This window comes from Eleutherodactylus coqui, chromosome 2 (assembly GCF_035609145.1).
Source record: "Eleutherodactylus coqui strain aEleCoq1 chromosome 2, aEleCoq1.hap1, whole genome shotgun sequence".
Lineage (NCBI taxonomy): Eukaryota > Metazoa > Chordata > Amphibia > Anura > Eleutherodactylidae > Eleutherodactylus > Eleutherodactylus coqui.
In genome coordinates this window covers 41,210,397-41,234,407 of record NC_089838.1, presented here as the reverse complement: position 1 = coordinate 41,234,407, position 24,011 = coordinate 41,210,397, and the positions used below count along the sequence as shown (strand labels likewise).

Here is a 24,011-nt window from a genome sequence, read left to right as displayed (position 1 = left end):
CAGATGTTCACTTCACCCATTTTCTACTGTCTCCTACAGTCCGGGGGCTCACCTCACCTCCACCTGGCTGATTCCTCTGCTTCTGATGAGGTTATGTACATTGTGGTCAGTCTTCTTTCTGCCACCCAATGTACATTACGGCACAGCTCACATGCCAGCAGAGGGAGTGCCAGTCTATTGCAGAGACTGCCCATGCCCGCTATTTTGGCAATAGATCAGCATTCTTTCCTAGCCAGTGAACGCAAAGTCACAGGGACGTGACCTTCACTGACCCGGCCGGAAGAGAATGCGAGGAATGCAGCCTTCAAAAAAAGCCAGCCAGTGTGTGGTGAGGTGACCCGGGGCACTGGAGAAGCTCTGCGATTAGAAGATGTAGTAAGAAGACTGACGAAGAAGAAATAGGTGAGTATTGAATTTCTTTTCTTAAATGACCTTTAATGAACTGTACTTTGATAGTTGCAGACTGCACAACATTGTTTTGTGTTGTTTGGGCTTATAGGACAGAGGACCTGTAGAAGTAGTATGCTGAAATTAAACAAGGCAGCATAGTGTGCTCACAGACCCACTTTATTTTGCCCAATACAAAGCGCTGCCACTGCTGAATTATGGATTTTATTATATGTCCAAGTTCAGCATTAATGGGCTATAGGGCACTCAGTGGCATCACCATGACACCACTGAAGCATCTTTAGAACCCGGGTGTAGCAGCAGTTGTAAGTTACAGAAAATAACTTGGTTCTTCCTATTATTGCATGTAGTAAGCCTAGAGAAATTATATTGAATAAAATTTTGGGTGGGGAAAACAGATCAATGTTTATACCTGAGACTCCACCGGGATTTTTCTTTGCATGTTATTTTGGTCTTGAACCAAGTCTGTTACAAAATGTGCTCCCAATATACAATAGATAAATAGAATAAAACATATATTTTAATAAAAGTATCATGAAGCCTGTATCTGTTGTTTGTGTAGTAACACTTGTATCTCAAAGCATACGTTTCTGCAATTTAAGGACCAGTGTATTACTTAAATGCACAAATCAATTTCAGTAATTGTTGTCCTGGAGTAGTTACAAAGTACGTTTATCATATTCAGTGCTTCATTGACACTAGTGCATATAATCAAATCACAATTTAGTAATATAGTAACACAGTATGTTAGGCTAAAAAAAAAGCCTTGTGTCCATCTAGTTCAGCCTATTATCCTGTAAGTGTTGATCCAGAGGAAGGCAAGAAAGTACCCAATGAGGTAGTAGCCAATTTTCCACAATTTAGGGGAAAAAACTCCTTACTGACTCCAAGTCTGGCAATCAGAATAACTCCCTCGATCACTGACCCTACTGATGTAAATTAATGGCTATATTATATAATATTGACTATAACATGTAATATTGTTGCACTCAAGAAAGGCGTCCAGGCCTCTGTTGAACTGTTTTAGTGAGTTTGCCATCACCACAATGTCAGGCAGAGGGTTCCATAGTCTCACTGCTCTTACGGTGAAGAATCCCCTTCTTCTTGGTGTAGAAACCTTCTTTCATCTAGACGAAGAGGGTGCCCCCTTGTTTAAGTCACAGTCCTTGTTATAAATCATGAGAGATATACCTGTATTGAACCCCGATATACTTTTGCTTAGTTATTAGGTCACCCCTCAGCTTTTTTTCTAAACGAAATAAACCCGATTTTGATAGCCTCTCTGGGTATTGTAGTCCACTCATTCAATTTATTAATTTAGTTGCCCATCTTTGAACCAGATCATGCTCTGATATGTCCTTCTTCAGTACCGTTGTCCAAAACTGTACACAATATTCCGTGTGTGGTCTGACCAGTGACTTGTAAAGAAGAAAAACAATGTTCTTGTCATGTGTTCCTAGAGCTCTTATAATGCACCCCATGATTCTACTCACTTTGGTAACAGCTGCCTGACACTGGTTGCTCCAGTTTACAGTTAACTAAACTCCCCATGTCATTTTGCCCAGTGGTTTCCCATTTAGTATGTAATGGAGATATGTATCTTTGCTGCCCATGTGTATAACCTTTCATTTATCAGAATTAAATCTTATTTGCAACTTTTCTGCCTAAGCCAACAACTTATCTAGATCCATTTGCAATCTTATACTGTCCTCTCTTGTGTTAATTACTTTACATAGTTTTGCATCATCTGAAAATATTGATATTTTACTGTTCAATCTAAAAGGGCGTTCATAAATATATTGAAAAGAATAGGGCAGAATACTGCCCCCTTGAGGTACACCACTAGTAATGGTGACCCAATCAGAGTATTTACTATAAGTAACCTCCCTCTGCTTTCTATTATTCAGCCAGTACTTACCCCTTACACACATTCTTGCCTAGAGCATTCATATTTTATATATATCAAGCTTTTATGTGGCACAGTATCAAATGCTTTGGGAAAATCAGGATACACAAGATTCAATGAATCTTCCCTGTCTTACTTTCTAGTAGAAGCTGATCAGATTGGTTTGACAGGAGCGACCCCTCATAAACCCATACTGATATGGAGTTATACAGCTAATTGCATTGAGATTCTCGAGGACAGCATCTCTTAAAAACCTCTCAACCATTTTGCCCAGAATAGAAGTTAATCTTCCTGGCCTATAGATTACGGGTGTGCTTTTTGACCCCTTTTTGAATATCGGCACCACATTTGCTATGCACCAATCAAGTGGAAGAGACCCTGTCACTGGAGGGTTCTTAAATATAAGAAACAATGATCTTATACATTACTTAATTTGCTTAGAACCCTGGGGCGTATGCCATCGGGACATAGCTATTTCTCTTTGTTAATCGTTTTAATGTGCCTCTGCATTCCCTCCTGGGTTAGGCTGGTGACATTTAGTGGAGAATTTACTTTATAACTCTGCATTTTACCTGACATATCTTGAGTTAGTAAACTGGCGAAAAAAGTATTTAATATGTTTGCTTTCTTCTCATCACCCTCTACAATTTTTCCTGCATTACTTTTTAAAGGACCAACACATTCAGTAGTAATCGTTTTACTATTTATATAGTTGAGGAACAGTTTAGGGTTAGTTACTTCTTCACTGTCTTCTTGTTTTAGTAGTTTTAATGCTTTCTTTTTGTTGATTAGTGCCTCCTTTACATTTTTATTGAGCCACGTTGTTCTTCTATATTCTATGATTTTTTTTAATAATAAGTATATTCCTACTAAATGTTCTGCCTGTTCTTACTGTGCTAACCCCTCCACCCACATTCTCATTACTTAGTTCCAGAACACTATCTACACTATCTTCCCATCTATTTCTCCGGTTGCCCTTTCCCCCAGACCCTAGTTTAAACACTAGCAAGTTAAGAATCAAGCCGATTTAAGAGTGTCCATACAACTTAAATAGCTGTTGCCTGTTTGGCCAACATCTATTTCTCCTGACTCCACCATATACATGAACATGGTTCAGTGTTCACTTGTTTTTCATGGACAAAATGGGTAAAGACATTGCCAGACACCTTTGAAAGTGTTTTATCACCACATCGAACAAAGAAAATTGTGTATTTATATTCAACAAGCCCCATCCTTCTTTCTACTGATGTCATCTGACAGGGGTAACATGGGAGCCCCCCTTACACATCTAACAGTCAGTAGGAGCCAATTACTTTTCTGCAATATGTATGGAGAGCTTTAGGATCGTTCTGTACCACTTACTCTACTGCACTAATACTTGTTTGGTGTTTTACAATTTTTAATTCTAATCGTGAACCTGCTATATTCAGCACTAATATCTTCTAGGTTATCATTCACCATAAGGGATCTCACAAAATGTAAGAAGTAACTATGTTCAACTCTATTAAAGTTCACATTTTTGTATTTTACTATATAAAACATTATCTAAACATTGCATATAAATAATAATATATAGGATTTGTAGTACATACTTAAAAAATCAAATGCTTCTATTATAAAATCCTTTACATAATAAATTTACTCCTTGCAGACATATGTACAGAAAATACTGGTTAGCAATGAACTTGCTAGTAATGTTGTAGTTCCCCATACACGCCTCAGAGCGCCGCTGTTTCACCAATAAGGAAAATATTCTGCAAATCCAGAATCTCCTCCATGATGCAGACAGTGTTCAATGCATGAAGAAATACACAGCATTTCACACTAGGATGTGCCGGGTATAGGACTGATCAAGAAGGATTAATTTCACCTTCTTTATGGGATTACAAAAATAAGAAGAAATTTCACAATTATATTTCTGTTGAGAAGAAGGATGGCTGGATTACAACTGCAGGAAGGACAATCAATGCAAGGACTCAGATGGCAAGTAATATTCTCCTTCCTATTTTTCTGGCTGTGTCATTCAGTCTCTGGTCAGATTCACTATTCTATTAATGAAGAATTAAGAAAAGGTTCTATTGTTGGGAATTTAGCAAAGGACCTGGAATTAGATGTTAAGGATCTCTCCAGAAGGAAATTACGTATTGTGTCTGATGTATCTGAGAAATATTTCAGTATAAATCTGGATAATGGAAACCTATATATTGCTGATAGGATAGACAGGGAGACATTGTGTGAAGCTGCAGCTGATTGTGTTCTTACATTTGATGCTGTGGTGGAAAATCCTCTAAATGTCTTCAGTGTTAAGATTGATATTCAGGATATAAATGACAATCCTCCTACATTTATTCTTCACACAATTAGAATAGAGATGGGAGAATCATCCTCCCCAGGAAGAAGGTTTCTTTTACAAAAAGCAGAAGATTTGGATGTTGGTATTAATTCTCTGATAAGCTACAGACTTGGTGCAAACCAGTATTTTGCTCTTGGAGAGAAGGTCAGCACTGATGGCAGTGTATTTCCAGAGCTTATACTAGAGAAGCCTCTAGACCGAGAGATGCAGAACAAGCATGAGCTCATTCTAACAGCTTCTGATGGGGGAAATCCTGTACAGACCGGCACTGCATTAATTACTATCATTGTCACTGACTTCAATGATAATGCTCCAATATTTACCCAGGATGTATATAAAGTAAGTGTTAGGGAAAATATACCAGTGAATTCAACAATTCTGCAGGTCAGTGCAAGTGATGAAGATGAAGGTGTCAATGCAAAAATCACTTATTCTATTAGTACAACAGCAAATAATATTCTTATGGCTTTTACTATCGATTCCAACAATGGAGAACTTAGAACAAGGCGACGCTTAGATTATGAAGTGACAAAATATTATGAAATTTCTGTTGAAGCCAAAGATGGAGGAGGTCAAGCTGCTAATGCTAAAGTCTTAATAGAGATCATAGATGTAAATGACAATGCTCCTGAGATATCCATAACTTCATCATCAAATCTTCTTCCTGAGGATTCTGCCCCTGGAACTGTGGTGGCTCTGATAAAAGTTCATGACCGTGACTCAGGAGAAAATGGGGAGGTTCAGTGTATAATAAAAGGTGATTTACCATTTGAACTAATTTCATCAATAGGAAATTTTCATAGGATTGTTACAAAACATTTTCTAGATAGAGAACAAGTAGCATCATACAACATAACAATACAAGCCTCAGACAAAGGTTCTCCAGAAATGACTTCTAGAAAACTTATTCAACTGGAAATATCAGATGTTAATGACAATGCACCGGTGTTTGATAAATTGATTTACACTGCATTTATACATGAAAATAATTCACCAGGAGCTTCAATATTCAGTATTCAAGCAACAGATATGGACAGTGAGGACAATGCTAAAGTAACTTATTCTATACCTAGTAAAAGTAATGAAGAAGATCCCCTGTCTTCCTACATCTCCATGAATCCAGTAACTGGGGTCATCTATGCTCAACGGTCATTTGATTATGAGAAGCATAAAGAATTTAATATCCAAATCAATGCCAGAGACAATGGATCTCCATCTCTGAACAGCAGTACAACATTAAGAATTTGTATAGTAGATCAGAATGATAATTCTCCAATCATTCTGTACCCATCACCAGAGGTTGATACAACATTTGAGATGGTTCCTTGGACCTCTGACAAAGGCTCCTTAGTATCTAAAGTGGTGGCAGTGGACGCTGACTCTGGACACAATGCCTGGTTGTCTTACTTTTTACAATCTTCAGAACCATCACTCTTCACCATTGACCAGCACACGGGGGAGATCAGCACATCACGTGTATTTCAAGAAAAAGACATCATGAAACATGGAATTGTGGTTCTAGTAAAAGACAATGGGACTCCATCCCGCTCAGCTTCAGTCCCTATAAACATGGTAATTGCTGATCATTTTCATCAGGTTCTTCCTGAGCTGACCAATCGGCCAAAAGAAGAATCTCAGTCCAATCTACAATTCTACTTGGTAATAGCCTTGGCATTGATTTCCTTCCTCTTTATGTTGACTGTGATTATTGCAGTTGTCTCCAAATACAAAGAGTCCAAATCTTCTACTCCATTTGGATCCCTGAGTACAAGTCTATATCCACCGGTTGATCCCAGATTTATTTCACAGTTCAACACGGGAACATTACCTCTGCCATATTCATATGATGTTTGTGTAACTCTGGACCCAAGTGAGCAGGAATTTGCATTTCTTAAACCTCAACACAATGTTCCTGTGGATAGTCTAATAGATGCTGATGACTCAGGGATTTCAAATGGAACTTTAAAGAGCAGTCCACCTATAGAAAATCTGACTTCTCAGGTATGTTTCTGGCATTTTTAAAGAGTTATTTTGTAAATTGGATGAAATAGAATGGTGAGGTGGTAAATGTCAACTTTTTGTTGATACCTGACAAATCATTTATGAGACTCTGTTTCCTCTATAGCACAAAATGTTTAACATTTTCATAGATAATACTGATCTTTTGCCATTTCCGAATATCGACACATATTTATTTGACTCTTTCTGGCTTTTAAAGTAAAGCTTTCATATCTTGATGAATGTATGAAAAGACATTATTTACAGATGGTTATACATCTTTATAGCTATTGCTTATTTAGAATGTTATCCTAAATGTATTTCTGAGGTTTGTTAACCTTCTAAGCTTTTAATCTTCTAAATGTTCCTCTGCATTCCCTCCTGGGTTAGACAGGTGACATTTAGTGGAGAGTTTACTTTATAACTCTGCATTTTACCTGACATCTCCTGAGTGAGTACACTGTCGAAAAAAGTATTTTAAACATTTGCTTTCTCCTCATCACCCTCTACAATTTTCCCTGCATTATTTCTTTAAAAGCCCAACATTTTCAGTAGTAATCTTCTTAATATTTATATAGTTGAAGAACAGTTTAGGGTTAGTTTTACACTCTTTAGCAATGATTCTCTTTGCCTCCATCTTTGCTACTTTTATCTGCTGTTTTAAGTAATTGATTTTTTCCTGATACATTTTTTTGTACTTCTTCAATGCCTTCTTGTTTTAGTAGTTTAAATACTTTCTTTTTGTTGTTTATTACCTCCTTTACATCTTTCTTGAGCCACATTGTTCTTCTCAATTCCTAACCCTGTTATTCCTGTAGGGTAATAACTGCTCACAGTAAGTATTTAAGATGTTCTTAAAAATATCCCAATTTCTGTCTATACTCTTATTTTTGAGAACCTTGTCACAGTCAATGTGGTTTAGGGCATCTCTAAAGCTGATTGAGCTTTGTCTTCCTAAAGTTTCGTATTTTTGTAGCTTCCTGATAAAACTCCCTATTAGAAGACAAGTGGAAATTTATTATAGTATGGTCACTATTTCCCAGGTGCCCCCTGACCTGCACCTTTGTTATTCTCTCAGGTTTCTTTGTTAATATTAAGTACAAAATTGCTGTCCCTCTAACTGGGCCCCGTAGTTCTTTAGGTATTGAAAGAAACTTAATACCTTTATGAGATCCGCAGGTTTAAGTTTCCTGGTTTATATCCGGATAGTTAAAGTCTACCATATTAATTACCTCATTGTGATTTGCCACTTCATCTATTGACCTTTGTAATAGATTTTTGGTGGTTTCTGCTATATTTGGTGGTCTATGGAATACCCCTATGAGGATTTTATTATTGTTTTTCCCTCTATGTATCTCTACCTTCAGAGACTCCACATGGTCATCACCTTCACTTATAGAATTATATAATGGTAGAGTTGGAAGGGACCTCCAGGGTCATCGGGTCCAACCCCCGCTATCTGTGCAGCTTCTGTTTAAAACTTCCATTGAAGGAGAACTTACCACCTCCCGTGGCAAGCTGTTCCACTCATTGATCACTCTCAGTGTCAGAAAGTTTTTTCTAATATCTAATTTGTGTCTCCTCCCTTTCAGCTTTTTCATCCCATTGTTTCTAGTCTTTCCTTGTGCAAATGAGAATAGGGCTGATCCCTCTGCACTGTGACAGCCCTTCAGATATTTGTAGACCGCTATTAAGTCTCCTCTCAGCCTTCTTTTTTGCAAGCTAAGCATTCCCAGATCCTTTAACCGTTCCTCATAGGACATGATTTGCAGACCGCTCACCATCTTGGTAACCTTTCTCTTAACTTGCTCCAGTTTGTCTATGTCTTTTTTAAATCGGGGTGCCCAGAACTGGACTCAATATTCCAGATGAGGTCTGACTGAGGAAGTGTAGAGGGGGATAATTACCTCAGATGATCTAGACTCTATGCTTCTCTTAGTACATCCCAGAATGGTGTTTGCCTTTTTTGCTGCTGTATCACATTGCTAACTCATGTTCAGTCCATGATCTATTAGTATACCCAAGTCTTTTTCACATGTGCTGCTGCTTAGTCCAATTCCTCTCATTCTGTATGTGCTTTTTTCATTTTTCTTGTCCAGATGTAGGACTTTGCATTTCTCCTTGTTAAATGCCATTCTGTTACCTGCCACTCACTATTCAAGTTTTTCTAGATCTTTTTGAATCCTCTCTCTTTTCTCTAGTGTTAGCTAGCTTTGTGTCGTTGGCAAATTTGATTTTCCTGTAATGTGGGCTATAAACAAGATTTTACATAAAGACAAACTCCTCTACCTTTCTGGTTTCTACAATCCCTTCTGAACAGACTGTAAGCCTCTTAGTTAACTGCCCAGTCATAGCTTTCGTCCAAACAGCTTTCGTGTCTGTTATTCCCACTATGTCATAGTTTTCCTCAGGTATTATTACTTCCAGTTCGTTAAACTTATTGGTTAAGCGGTTAAGCTTCTAGCATTAGTTAACATACAGTTTAAAGGCTTTTAGTTATTTTTTTATAACTAAAGTGTTCTGCCAGCTCTTACCGTACTAAGTACTAACCCCTTCCACTGCTCCACCCCCATTCTTATTACTTAGTCCAGATCACTGTCTACACTATCTTCCCATCTATTTCTCTGGAGCCCTCCCTCCCCAGATCCTAGTTTAAATAGTAGCAAGGTAAGAATCAGGCCTATTTAACAGTGTCCATACACCTTAAATAGCTATTGCCTGTTTGGCCAAGAGTAATTTCTCCTGACTCCCCCATATACATGAACACTTGCATTGACTCAGTGTTCACTTGATTTCCATAGGCAAGGAGGGTAAAGTCACTGCCAGACACCTCTGGAAGTGTTTTATCACCACGACGAACAAAAGAATTGCGTATTTAATTTCAAAGAGCCCCATCCCTCTTTCTCCCAATGTCATCTGACATGGAAAACATGGGAGTGCCTCTTACACATCTGACAGTCAGCAGGAACTGATGACCTTTCCGTAATATGTATGGAGAGCTTTAGAATTGTTCTGTACCACTTACTTTAATTCACTGATACTTGTTTGTTGTTTTACAATTTTTAATTCTAAAAGTGAATTTGCTATATCTAGCAGAAATATCTTCTAGGTTATCATTCACCATAATGGATCTTACTAATTGCAAGAAGCAACTATGTTCAGATCTAGAGATGAGCGAACGTACTCGGTAAGGGCGATTTCGCAATCGAGCACCGCGATTTTCGAGTACTTCACTACTCGGGTGAAAAGTACTCGGGTGCGCTGTGGGTGAGCGGGGGGTTGCAGCGGGGAGTGGGGGGGAGAGGGAGAGAGAGAGGACTCCCCCCTGTTCCCCGCGGCTACCCCCCACTCCCCTCTGCAATCCCCCGCCCCACAGCGCACCCGAGTACTTTTCACCCGAGTAGTGAAGTACTCGAAAATCGCGGTGCTCGATTGCGAAATCGCCCTTACCCAGTACGTTCGCTCATCTCTATTCAGATCTATTAAAGTTTGCATTTTTGTGTTTTGCTATATAAGTCATTATCTATACTTTATATATCAATAATAATATATAGGATTTGAAGAACATACTTAAAAAATCAAATCCTTCTACTATATTATCCTTTACATAATAAATTTACTCTTTGCAAATATATGTACATAAAATATTGAGCAGTGCTGGTTAGCAATGAACTTGATACTAATGCTGCAGTTCCCCATATACGCCTCAGAGCGCCGCTGTTCACCAATAAGGAAAGTATTCTAAAATCCAGAATCACCTCCATGATGCAGACAGTGTTCAACTGCAAGAAGAAATACACAGCATTTCACACTAGGATGTACAGGATATAGGACTGGTCAAGAAGGATTAATTTCACCTTCTTTATGGGACTACAAGAATATTTTCGGAATAATAATTGGAATTTCACGATTATATTTCTGATGAGAAGAAGGATGGCTGGATTACAACTGCAGGAAGGACAATCAATACAAGGACTCAGATGGCAAGTAATATTCTCCTTCCTATTTTCCTGGCTGTGTCATTCAGTCTCTGGTCAGATTCACTATTCTATTAATGAAGAATTAAGAAAAGGTTCTATTGTTGGAAATCTAGCAAAGGATCTTGAACTAAATGTTAAGGATCTCTCCAGAAAGAAAATACGTATTGTGTCTAAAATCTCTGAGAAATATTTCAGTATAAATCTGGATAATGGAAACCTATATATTGCTGATAGGATAGACAGGGAGACATTGTGTAGGGCTGCAGCTGATTGTGTCCTTACATTTGATGCTGTGGTGGAAAATCCTCTAAATGTCTTCAGTGTTAAGATTGATATTCAGGATATAAATGACAATCCTCCTACATTTATTCTTCACACAATTAGAATAGAAATGAGTGAATCCACATCACCAGGAAGAAGATTTGTTTTACAAAAAGCAGAAGATTTGGATGTTGGTATTAATTCTCTGATAAGCTATAAACTCAGTGCAAACCAGTATTTTGCTCTTGGAGAGAAGGTCAGCACTGATGGCAGTGTATTTCCAGAGCTTATACTAGAGAAGCCTCTAGACCGAGAGACACAGAACAAGCATGAGCTCATTCTAACAGCTTCTGATGGGGGAAATCCTATACAGACAGGCACTGCAATAATTAATATTATTGTCACTGACTTCAATGATAATGCTCCGGTATTTACCCAGGATGTATATAAAGTAAGTGTTAGGGAAAATATACCGGTGAATTCAACAATTCTGCAGGTCAGTGCAAGTGATGAAGATGAAGGTGTCAATGCAAAAATCACTTACTCTATTAGTACAACAGCAAATGATATTCTTATGGCTTTTACTTTTGATTCCAACAATGGAGAACTTAGAACAAGGCGACACTTAGATTATGAAGTGACAAAATATTATGAAATTTCTGTCCAAGCCAAAGATGAAGGGGACCTAGCAGCCCATGCTAAAATCTTAATAGAGATTATAGATGAAAATGACAATGCTCCAGAGATATCTGTTACTTCATTATCACCACTAATTCCTGAGGATTCGGTCCCTGGAACTGTGGTGGCTTTGATTAAAATTCATGACGATGACTCTGAAGAAAATGGGGAGGTTCAATGTATAATAAAAAGTGATTTACCATTTGAGTTGATATCTTCAACAGGAAATTTTTATAAAATTGTTGCAAAAAGTAGTTTAGATAGAGAACAAGTATCATCATACAACATCACAATTGAAGCATCTGATAAAGGGTCTCCTGAAATGTCTTCTAGAAAAGTTATTAAGCTTGATGTATCAGATGTTAATGACAATGCTCCGGTGTTTGATAAATTGCTTTACACTGCACTTGTCCCAGAAAATAATTTAGCAGGAGCTTCAATATTCAGTATTCAAGCAACAGATATGGACAGTGAAGACAATGCCAAGGTTACTTATACTATGGCTAGTTTTGAAGATTCACTGACTTCCTACATCTCCATGAATCCAGTAACTGGGGTAATTTATGCTCAACGGTCATTTGATTATGAGAAGTATAGAGAATTTAATATCCAAATAATTGCCAGAGACAATGGATCTCCATCTCTGAACAGCAGTGCAACATTGAGAATTTGTATAGTAGACCAGAATGATAATTCACCAGTCATTCTGTACCCATCACAAGAGGTTGATACAACATTTGAGATGGTTCCTTGGACCTCTGACAAAGGCTCCCTAGTATCTAAAGTGGTAGCAGTGGACGCTGACTCTGGACACAATGCTTGGTTGTCTTACTTTTTACAATCTTCAGAACCATCACTCTTCACCATTGACCAGCACACAGGGGAGATCAGCACATCACGTGTATTTCAAGAAAAAGACATCATGAAACATAGAATTGTGGTTCTAGTGAAAGACAATGGGACTCCATCCCGCTCAGCTTCAGTCACTATAAATATGGTGATTGCTGATCATTTTCATCAGGCGCTTCCTGATCTGAGCAATCAGTCCAACAAAAAAGAACCTCAGTCCAACCTACAGTTCTACTTGGTAATAGCCTTGGCATTGATTTCCTTCCTCTTTATGTTGACTGTAATTATTGCAGTTGTCTCAAAATACAAAGAGTCCAAATCTTCTACCTCATTTGGATCCCTGAGTACAAGTCTATATCCAACAGTTGATCCCAGATTTATTTCACAGTTCAACAGTGGAACATTACCTCTGCCATATTCATATGATGTTTTTGTAACTCTGGACCCAAGTGAGCAGGAATTTGCATTCCTGAAACCCCAGCATAACGTTCCTGTGGATAGTCTAATAGATGCTGATGACTCTGGGATTGGAAATAATTGTGATGAAAATAATTTATCTAAAGATAATTGCTTGATCCAGGTATGTATTTACTATATTTTGGAAAGTCATATAAAAGTATGCAGATTTTCAATAAAGGGGCTGGGCATTTCCACCACTATATACCAATGCCCTCCATAGTGTATGGCTACTCCAATACAGAGTATTAACACAAAAAAAACTAAAGGAGTATGAAGCCAAACAATTACTTTATTAAATACATAAATATAACATATGAGACAAACAACACAAGGAAACAATACAACTATATGACATTTCCACGCATGTGTTGTTCTGTTTCCAGCTCCATTTTCTTGTCATATGATCATTTCGAAGGGTATGTCAGAGAGTTTAGGAGCGTTTGCTTGTCACCTTTTGAGAAAGGGAACGAAGCATGCGTTGGGGTGTCTCTTGGTTCCATTGTTGGGTACTATTCTTATATGTTTTTTTATACCGTTTAATTACATGCAGTTATCTCTATTTTCATTTATTAACACTTTATTATTTAAATATATGCATCTGATTAACTAATCAGACTTGCACTGAGTCATGTATATTAATACTGAGATCTGCTATGCACTTTAATCCCTTATCCATTGGATCCATGGTTTTACAGTGACGTGCAAGTAAACTTCTATTCTCTTTATTCATATATCATGTTAATAGGTCTATTAAAATAAGAATATTGATAACTGAATGTTACCAGAATAACTATTTACCACCTATCTACAAGATAGGTCTTTGGTGGTTCTACCACTGGGACTCTCGTTGATCATGAGAATAGGTTTTTTTGTGCCCCCCCCCCCCCCCCCCAATCAAATGGAGTAATGCTGAAGTGCAGTTTTACTTCATTCAAACTGTATGGCACCTCAGAAGATAGCCGAGCAGCATTCAGCTACTTCGATCAGTTCCACAGAGATTTACTGAAGAGAAAGCAGATATGCTCGGCAATTGAAACAGAATGCATAGGACCCTCGTTCTTATGATCAGTGTGGGTCCCAGTGGTCAGACCCCACCAATCAGATCCTTCCCATTCTGTGGATATGTAACAAGCTGTCATTCTGGGAATGCCTCTTTTATACTAATGGGTACAATTCCACACTATAAACAGTCCCCCAACAGCCAAACAGAAGCCTGAAAAGAAAGCACTTCCTGGTTCTGTGGGGTCATATGATGCTTTTTAGTGTCGCAGACTGGCCAAGAAGGATCATGCGATTTATCTTGTGATTCCACTCTCTTCTCAATCCCCTAATGAGCACTTTGACTTGATCAATGTTTTCAGGTAAATAGCTGTTTAGCTGCTTCCAGGACACATAGACAACTGACACAGAGTGATTGACAGCTTTTCTGCCTCAGTTTACACAAAAACAGCAGTCAATCACTCTGTGCATTAGAAACAAAACACAATATGAACCTTGTAAAGATTTATATTAACCATGAAGAAGAAGTATGAGGTGATTTGATATGAAGCCCCTTCCATCATTGGCCCCATAGCAGCTGTCTTGTCTACCTCTGTGATATGAATGCTCATGACTTTTCCATCATTTTTCACATATGCTAAAAGAAAGATATCTTTGTGTATGACCATTTTAAAGTGGATCCCCCAAGACTGCAAGTTATTCCCTATCCATAGGATAGGGAGTTACATTCTGATCAGTGGGGTCTCACTGCTGAGACCACCTCTAATCTCAAGATTGGGAGGTCCCATGTCCTCCGAGCTCCTTATTGTGGGGTTACTACACCCGCTGCAATGAGGAGGAGACTAAATGCAGAGTTGGTTGTGCAAGCGCACCAGCATTCCATTCACTTTCAATGGAAATCTGAAGATACCCAAGCGGCACCAACTTGGGTATTTTCATCAGCCCAATTATAATGAATGTAGTGCTGACCATGCATGCTTGGCCAGCACTCCCTTCCTACTGATATCACTGTGGGATGAGAAATGACTTCCACAGTGACAGGCAGAACAGAACACGGGAGTTCTATTCTGCAGAACAGCGAGGGTCTCAGCAGTGAGAAACCCAACCGATCAGCAAGTTATCCTCTATCCTAAAGATAGGGAATCATTTGCAATCATGATACAACCCCGTTAATAACATTAATAAACTATGTGAATAGGCACTGTTGTTTCAAGAAACTTTACATAAATCAATAGTACATGCAAATATACGAAACTTTGTAATATATCCTATCTTTCCGTACTTATTTTATTCCTCTGCATCCTCTACCGAGTTTTCACACTGAAATATTAATAAAATCTGACGCAACATGGATCAGCTCATTGAGGGATGAGGTTACATGCATCTCATAGAGGTCTATGGAAATGGGATGGTGAGACAAAAAGCAGAGTTAGTGAGGAAGAGAAACACTCTGAGACACTGCTGAAGGCTTATTTTTAGTGTTTTATTTCACACCAGTGCTTGATTCACAGCGACATTTCTTGGTACTGCTGTATAATGTCTTCCATGCTGCTGTTTCTTTGTATATGAGAGATTGTTATAGGAGAGCAGGATCTCCTCTTCACTGTGTATGGGAGGCATTAAAGCAACTAGTCTCCATTCACTAGCTTTGCAAAAACTGCAGAGGGGAAAACTGTTGAAAAGTTCCACATACAGGTCATATAATGAGCAGAAATAGTATTATCACTTATACACACACATACTGTACGGTAGCTTATTCTAAATAGCCATTTGAAATGGCAGGTATGCTTTAAGAGTAAGATGTAATTTCTAAGAATTGTTTACCAGGTGTGTCACATTGTATAGTGTTAGCTAGTGAAATATTGTTATTATGAGCGAGCACCCAAATGCTCAGGTCCGCGTTATCCGAGTAAGATTTTCGTAAAATTCGAGAGCCCTACTCGAGTAACGAACCCCATTGACTACAATGGGAGACTCGAGCATTTTTGTATGTGGGACGCTGGGTCCCGAGCTCTTTTTTTTTTTCTCTCCCTTTCTCTCTCTCTCTTCCCCTGCCCCTTCCTGCCAGTCAAAAAAAATTTCAAATGACGCTCACTGCGTCGCGACGGGCAGGGGAGGGGCCAAAACAGGCACGTCATCACGGGGAGGAGCCAAAAGCTGGGGCGGGGTCGAACACGATTTGATGCTCGTTCGAGTAGCGAGCACCATCGAGTATGCTAATACTCAAACGAGCATCAAGCTCGACAGAGTACGTTTGCTCAACTTTAATTGTTATCTACCGCATGACTGTGATTCTGTCGCTACGCCTTATGTGAAAGACTTAAAGTGGTTATCCAGAGACAGGCTTTTTTTCAAAGGAATGCTCAACCTGTACTAGCAAAGTAACAGAAAATATACTCACACTTCCTCACAGCTGCCGTTTCACTTGTGCCCATTCCCTGAAGGTCTTTACTTCTGAAGCGGGGAGCCAGCACTAATGTGACTGACAAAAGGACCATGTGACTGCTCCCTTCAGTCAGTGAATAGCTGCAGTTATCACATGACTGAGTGTGGGGTCCTCATCACTCCCCTCCCTGCGAGGGAAGGTCAGTATATCTTCTGTTATTTTTCTAACACAGGCTGAGCAAGGTTTTGAAAAAAAAAGTCTGTTTCTGGATCATCCCTTTAAGCCGAAAACTACACACTGTAACTTTGAATATAGGTTTCACCCTAATTTTCTGTCTTTCTGTACTTACTGGAAGTAATGTTTTTTTGCAGTAAGTGGTGATTAAAATGTCATTGTTCTCAGTAAGAGAAACCAAGCAATCTTGTAGATATGATACCTTTTAATGGCTAACAAAAATACATGATGTTATAGCGAGCTTTTGTACCTCGCAGGATCCTTCCTCAGGCATTTGTACAAATGTACACATATGATAAGGCACAGACATAGCGAGATACCAGACAAGATGAGCAGAGAAGTAAATACTTAATCAGTTCACTGGTAAGGAATGTGATAGTTTTATGATCTCTGAATTGGTGTTAAGGGGGTCACAGGCCTATGTGTTATCTCTCCTTCAGACCTGCAAATAAGGAAGATGGAACAATACCTCTGCAGTGCCACCTATTGGAGGGCAGCATTCCTTCAAATCAATGTATGACTTTTTACCAAGTCTGTAAAACAATGATTAAAAATAGCACCCCTTCTGGGTGTTCTCCTTGGGGAGAGACAATGCCATTCCCAAATCCATTCACCCCCCAGGTGTCTCCACGCACCCCCTGGGTGCTCTCCCTAAAGATACCTTTCTTGGCCTCCTTCAGACCTTTCATATTCTCTATTGATGCAAGAACCCCACTCTGGGGTTCATTTGATTCTTGAGGGAATCAAAAATGTTCCTAAATTTATAATCCCAAATTCTTCTGTGGCGCTGCAACTTGAAGTTGCCCTTCAGTATGGTAACTCTCATCTGCCTATGCTGTGTCCATGACTTGAAAAATGCTTTGCCACAGGTAATTCCCTCTTTCCCTCTCTAATTGAGTGACGATGAGATTTCATCCTCGCTCTTAGTTTCTCTCCTGTTTCCCCAATAAAAAGCCCCCCAACAGGACATTCCCTGCACATGATCAGGTACACAACATTTGGACATGGAACATGTGGATGTCACTGGGATCTTATAGTCCTGCTGTGTGTTGGGGATCCGTATCCTGTCCGCAGTCAGTATATGTGAGCAGGTCTTACAGCTCCTTACATTACAGGGATAAGTTCCTTTTTGTGTGTTAGAGGGCAATGCACTCCTGATTATAAAGTTCCTCAAATTTGGAGGTTGCTTGTAACATAGAAGGGCAGGGTCCAGGAATATGGTTCTCAGACGGTCATCCTTGTGTAGGGTATGATGGGGTTTCTTTGCAGTTTTCCTTAGTACCTCTAGCTGTGAGTTGTAGGTCACTACAAGAGGCACACAATCATTTTCTTTCTGTGTATTGGAGCAGTTGATTCCTGGGTATCCTGGTGGCTCTGGTGATTTGGTCATAAGGGATGGTAACCCTGATTTAAAAATGTCCTTTTAAGGGGGAATAAATGTTCCTCGCTGTCTTATGGTAATTACAACACTGGAGAATTGCTGTATTTCGCGCTTGGAGTTGCATTCTATTTGAAATATTGTTTTGTTTTTATTTTGTATCTGTTCTTTAGTGTGCTGAAAAATCAATGACTATAATGACAATGATATTTACGCTGATCAAATATTTATTATTTTAATTAGCTAAAGTGTTCATAAAATGTAAAGTTCGTAAGAATTCTGAAATGATAAATAGGTCCCTTGCTGCATATGATTTCCAACTGGCTGTGAAGCACATTAAAGACCTTCCCAAGAAGGTATATATAAAATGTTCATAGAGCTAAAGACCTGCTCACAGCTAGTATTCTACTCTGCTGCAGGATTCAAGCACAGGTTTCCATCTGGATTGCCAAACACAGCATTCAGAGGTAAACCTAGATGGAACCATGGGCTTCCATTAATGAAAACCGCTCAAACTGAGACCAATAGATCTCTATTGCAGCAGCTTTCCATTCATTTCCAGCTTTTTGAGCTGGAAAGAATAACATCAAATCAAAGGAAAGCTGCATAAACGTAGATCTGTTGGTCTTTGTTTGAGGAGGTTTCATCCATGGAAGCCTTGGTTCATTTGGGTCTTGTTTTCAGTGATCCAGACAGAAACCTGTGACGGAACCCAGCAGCAGAGAAGAAAATGGGATGTAAATGGGCGCTAATTGCAAGTAGTGAAAGAGAGCATTAAAACTCTCCATTAACCTTTCTGGCAGGGGATTTCATTTGAATACTTGAAAATGCTACTGAAACCCCAATGGAACCATTGACATTCATTTGGCAAACCAAGTCCATAGGTGCGAACTTTGAGCTCTATTTTTTGCAAATCTCTTTTATTAGCTTTGGATTCTGTGTGACTTGGCTTCCATTTGTTTTTTTTTCTTCTCTGGAGGACATAATAGTGTAGTTCAATACCTATAAGCCAGTGTTTAAGTGCATGCTACATGCTGACAGTAGCACCGCTTCACCAATTGCTGCAAATGATGTCACTGCATCCTGTTGATTTTTAGATTCTGATTAGAGATGAGTGAGCATACTCGCTAAGGGTAATTACTCGATCGAGCATTGCCCTTAGCGAGTACCTGACCGCTCGGGAGCAAAGATTCGGCTACCGGCGGCAGGCGGGGGGCGGCGGGGGAGAGTGGGGAGGAACGGAGGGGGGATATCTCTCTCCCTCTCTCCCCCCTGCTCCCCCCTGCTCATGGCCACAACTCACCTGTCACCCGCGCCGGCAGCCGAACCTTTTCCTCCGAGCGGGGAGATACTCGCTAAGGACAATGCTCGCTCGAGCAATTGTCCTTAGCGAGTATGCTCGCTCATCTCTAGTTCTGATATTGATGACAAGTTGAAGTTGTCTGGACTTTTAAAAAAAGTGTTTTCTTAAGATGTGAACAAAGAACTCAAAAACAGGACAGCGCTCCAGGGCAAGGATAAGAATAGTTATAAAATGAAGCATACTACACCTCCCCAGTGAACGAAGTTGCTTCCTTTACATATTTGATCCGATTTGCATCCATAATTATATAGGAGGAACATCTCCCTGAGCGCCTTTGTCTTGTTTTTTTTTTCTTTTTTGTGTTTGACATTTCTCAAGATAAGATAAACTATACATCGGTGATGGATGGCAATATATACGGTACATGTGTGTTATATTTCTAGAACTCTGGTATATATCTTAGCTAAATTAGAAAATTAGAGTATGGAAATTAGAGTATGGAGTGCATGTGTGATTACCTAGTATAAATTACTATAAAAGTAAAGTATGTAAGTATATCTGAGAGACGGATGAAATCGATACATCATTACATAAAAGAAGGCAATCCCTATAATAAAGCAATAGTACTGCAGTTCCTAGGTAGGGCACTGTGTGTCACTGTTGCTCAGTTTGGCGACATTGTTAAATGTGGACGTCCGTTGGAGTTTTCAGTAAATAGACAGCGCAGACTAACGACAGACATCCTCCTGTGATACACTGGATTGTAAGACTCACAAAGACAGTGGATTGTACGTTATATCCTGACCCATTACAGCAGGCGTGGAGGATATTTCTGCTGCACATCAGAGACAGATCATAATTTCTTGCATTGGTTCTCCAGGAAACCATAACAGAAGAACTTGGAGTACAATGGAATGGCAAGTAATCTGCTTTGTATTACTCTGTTGTAGGCTTCAGGCTGTTTCTGGTCAGCTTCGCTATTCAATTCCTGAAGAGACAAAGACAGGCTTCTTGGTAGGGACTATTGCTAAAGACCTGAGTTTAAATATTAAGCAGTTGGCAATGAGAAAATTCCGCATCTCATCTGTAAATGCAGAGACTTTCTTTCATGTTAACCTGGAGGATGGCAATCTGTACGTCTCAGAGAAAATAGACAGAGAGACTATTTGTGAGACCGCATCCAGTTGTGTACTAAACATTGAAGCTATAGCTGAAAATCCTTTGTCTGTGTTTCCTGTAATGGTTGACATTCAGGATATTAATGATAATCCTCCTGTGTTCTCCAAGAGCATTATTAATTTAGAAATAAGCGAATTGATCCAACCAGGAACAAAATTTGTACTTGTAAATGCAGTGGACCCAGATGTTGGAATTAACTCTTTACAAACCTACAGAATTTCTGAAAACAATTATTTTAATCTACGGGAAAAAATAAGCGGCGATGGTAGAAGATACCCAGAACTAGTGTTACAGAAGATGCTAGACAGAGAGCAGCAGTCATCTTATGAAATTATTCTAACAGCTGTGGATGGAGGTCAGCCTATAAAGACTGGGACAGCTGTCATTAAAATAAGTGTCAGTGACATAAATGATAATCCGCCTGTATTCAAAAAAGAGCTGTACCAGGTTAGCATGGCTGAAAATGTCCCAGTCAATTCACTGGTGTTGCAGTTAGAAGCCACTGATGAAGATGAAGGTATAAATGGACAGGTCACCTACTCCTTCAGCCATATCAACAAAATAGCCCAACAGATGTTCTCCATAGATCCCAAAACGGGAGAAATTAGAACAAAAGGTCATCTGGATTACGAAACAACTAAGAGCTATGACATGATCATTGAGGCAGAGGATGGAGGAGGCCTGGTCTCCCATTCAAAAGTGATTGTGAAGATCATTGATGCAAATGACAATGTACCTGAGATAGTTCTTTCATCCATCTCCAACACAATACCTGAAGACGCTTTACCAGGGACACTGATTGCACTTATTAACATACGTGATGTAGACTCAGGAGCGAATGGAGATATCTCCTGTATAATCACAGACTCATTGCCTTTTGAAATATTGACATCCTCTAGCAACTACTATAGACTCCAAACATCAGATACCTTGGACAGAGAAGCCAATGATGTCTACAACATTATAATTACTGCTACAGATAGAGGATCTCCTCCTCTATCCACCAACAAAACCATTCGGGTGGAAGTAACAGATGTGAACGATAATTCACCCGTTTTTGACCAAACAGGATATGATGTGTACATCCCAGAGAACAAAGCTGCAGGTTCTTTACTCGTTACAGTTCAGGCATCGGATCTGGACTTTAAAGATAATGGTAAAATTCGATACTCTATCATTAATAGCAATATAGAGGATGTGCCAGTATCGTCATACATTTCAATAAACTCTGAAACTGGAGACCTTTATGCTCAACGACTATTTGATTATGAGCACTTGCGGGAGTTTGAAGTTAAAATAATGGCTGAAGATAATGGAAGTCCTCGATTGTCCAGCAATGTCTCTGCAAGAATTTATGTCATAGATCAAAATGATAATCATCCTAAGATTCTGTATCCATCCAGTGGAAGAAGTGGGTCAGCGCAGTTTGAGACAGTACCTCGTTCTTCTCAGAAAGGGCATTTAGTAACCAAAGTGGTGGCAGTAGATGCAGATTCTGGGCACAATGCCTGGTTATCTTATGAGTTCCAGAGCAGCCCAGAAACGTCGTCCTTCACTATTGGTCGGTACAGCGGCGAAATCAGAACATCCCGTAGTTTTGAAGAAAAAGAGACATTGAAACACACTGTTGTAGTTATTGTGAAGGACCACGGGACTCCACCTCTTTCTGCCACCGTCACCCTAACGCTCGTAGTGGCAGAAAATTTTCAGCAAGACATTTCCAAGATAGATTCCCAATCAGAGAACTCGGACTTCTCATCCAATTTGAATATCTATTTAGTTATAGCTTTGGCAGCAATATCTTTTCTCTTTACTTTGACCATTATGGCTGCTATAATATCCAAATGGAGGATGTCAAAGTCAAGTCATCCTAAAGCATTTGGATACCTGACTGCAGATATGTATTCGCAAGTTGGACCAAGATTCCCTGTGAATTATGCAGCATCAACTCTGCCATATTCACATGATATATCTGTAGCACTAGACTCAACCGAAAATGAATTTGCATTTCTCAAACCAGCACAAACTGCTCCAACGGACAATCGAATAGAGTTGGATGATTCAGGGATTGGAATTAATGCTCTAAGTGACTCATCATCGACAGATTTGATTAAACAGGTAACATTTACATGTGTATGTCAATAGCATTATTTCAGAAACAATATGTATATGGATAGATATCAAATATACATTATGGACGATCTATCGATGCATTTATGTCTTCAGTTTTCTGACACAATTGTTTTTTAAAGATATGAGACCCCTGCGCCACTTTCTTGACATATTAAAAAGCATCTTTTTCACTTTTCTTATTAGAAAAGTGGAGCAAATATGGCAATCCGACCAACCTGGTGTTGTTTTAAGTCCTTGCCATATTTACAGGTTGCAGTTGGGCAGAGACTGTTGCTCTGCCAAGCTTTTCTAATCCAGTTGTACATGGAGCAGAATACCCATTGGTCCTGCATTTCTCAAGAGTTGTCCTGCACTCAGTTTTAGGCCCAATGTCCACGGGTAAATTTGAATTGCGGAATCCGCAATTCAAGTCGCCTATAGCGAAGCATGGGCATCCGCAGCCTAACTAAAACATGCAGATTGGTTTTGCGGACTTTCTAGTCCGGAAAACAAATCGCAGCATGCTCCGTTTTGCTGCAATTCCCGCATGGATGGCTTCCATTGAAGTCAATGGAAGCCGTATGATCCACGGCCCGTCCGCAATTGAATTGTGGATGGGCCGCAGATTCCATGGGAAAGCAGGAGATTTTAAAAACTAAATCTCTACTGCACATGTGCGGCGGCACGCCCTCCAGCGCTTCTGTGCAGATCTGCAGTGAAGACCCAGACAGGTAAACACTGTCCTCGGCCATGAGCAGGGTTGTATTCCGCTGCCTTCTCCCACATGCGGAATCCGGCCCGTCCATGGACATGAGGGCTTACAGTATGGTAACTCCAGAAAACCAAATGGTGTATACTAATATTTTTCAAACCTTGAATTTGGAAGCAAAAGAGTCTAAATTTCTGGTCCCAACCATGTGGTTAATCGCTTCCTGCTGTTTTATAGGACATTAGAAATGTCAATTAGTTTTGGAAATTCCAAAAGTTATATTTCACAATGGTCTGGCAGCTGAACCTTGCTAAATTTGGAGGTACAGTATTAGCTCTATATTAAAAGAAAACTATTTACTACATAAATACAGATGTGCTTTTCCTTGGCTTTTGTTGTATTTCTTTAAGGAGCCCAATTTATTCAGATGCAAAATCAATACATTCTCACACCATCCATTAAAAAACATATATTTAAAAACATACTTTTTGACATGGTAGTCAGAGGGCCAATGGATGGTATCAATTAGAGGCATTCATCACAGCTATATATCCTTTTTTGATGGGGTTGGATCATCATGCACTACTCAGCTTGGGATATGTTAAGCCAAGACAAAAGATAAGGCAGGGCACATCTGTGCTACAGGTTGTTTATGTCAATAAAAAGATGCAACAATACCTCTGCAGCGCCACCTATTGGATGGCAACATGCCTTCAAATCAACGTTTGACCCTTTATAGAGGTTTTCACAACAATGGTTGGGAATTAAATAGGCACAATAGAAAATGGTCTCTGCTAAAAAAAAAGTTTGGTGCTGTGT

At 39.3% G+C, this 24,011-nt stretch overlaps 1 protein-coding gene across 32 annotated transcripts in view; it reads left to right on the top strand.

Moving 5' to 3' along the window:
• The window catches only part of LOC136611242 (protocadherin gamma-A4-like), a 292,538-nt gene that overhangs the window by 241,062 nt on the left and 27,465 nt on the right, over positions 1–24,011 (top strand). For 2 of the 32 annotated variants that reach the window (XM_066590650.1, XM_066590649.1), the window contains exon 1: positions 4,470–6,668. The exons of 24 other annotated variants lie outside the window; for them this stretch is intronic. In XM_066590650.1, coding sequence (XP_066446747.1) covers positions 4,686–6,668 — 1,983 coding nt within the window. In that variant the 5' untranslated portion in view covers positions 4,470–4,685. 6 more of the 32 variants (XM_066590652.1, XM_066590651.1, XM_066590645.1 and 3 more) reach the window with 4 other exon arrangements.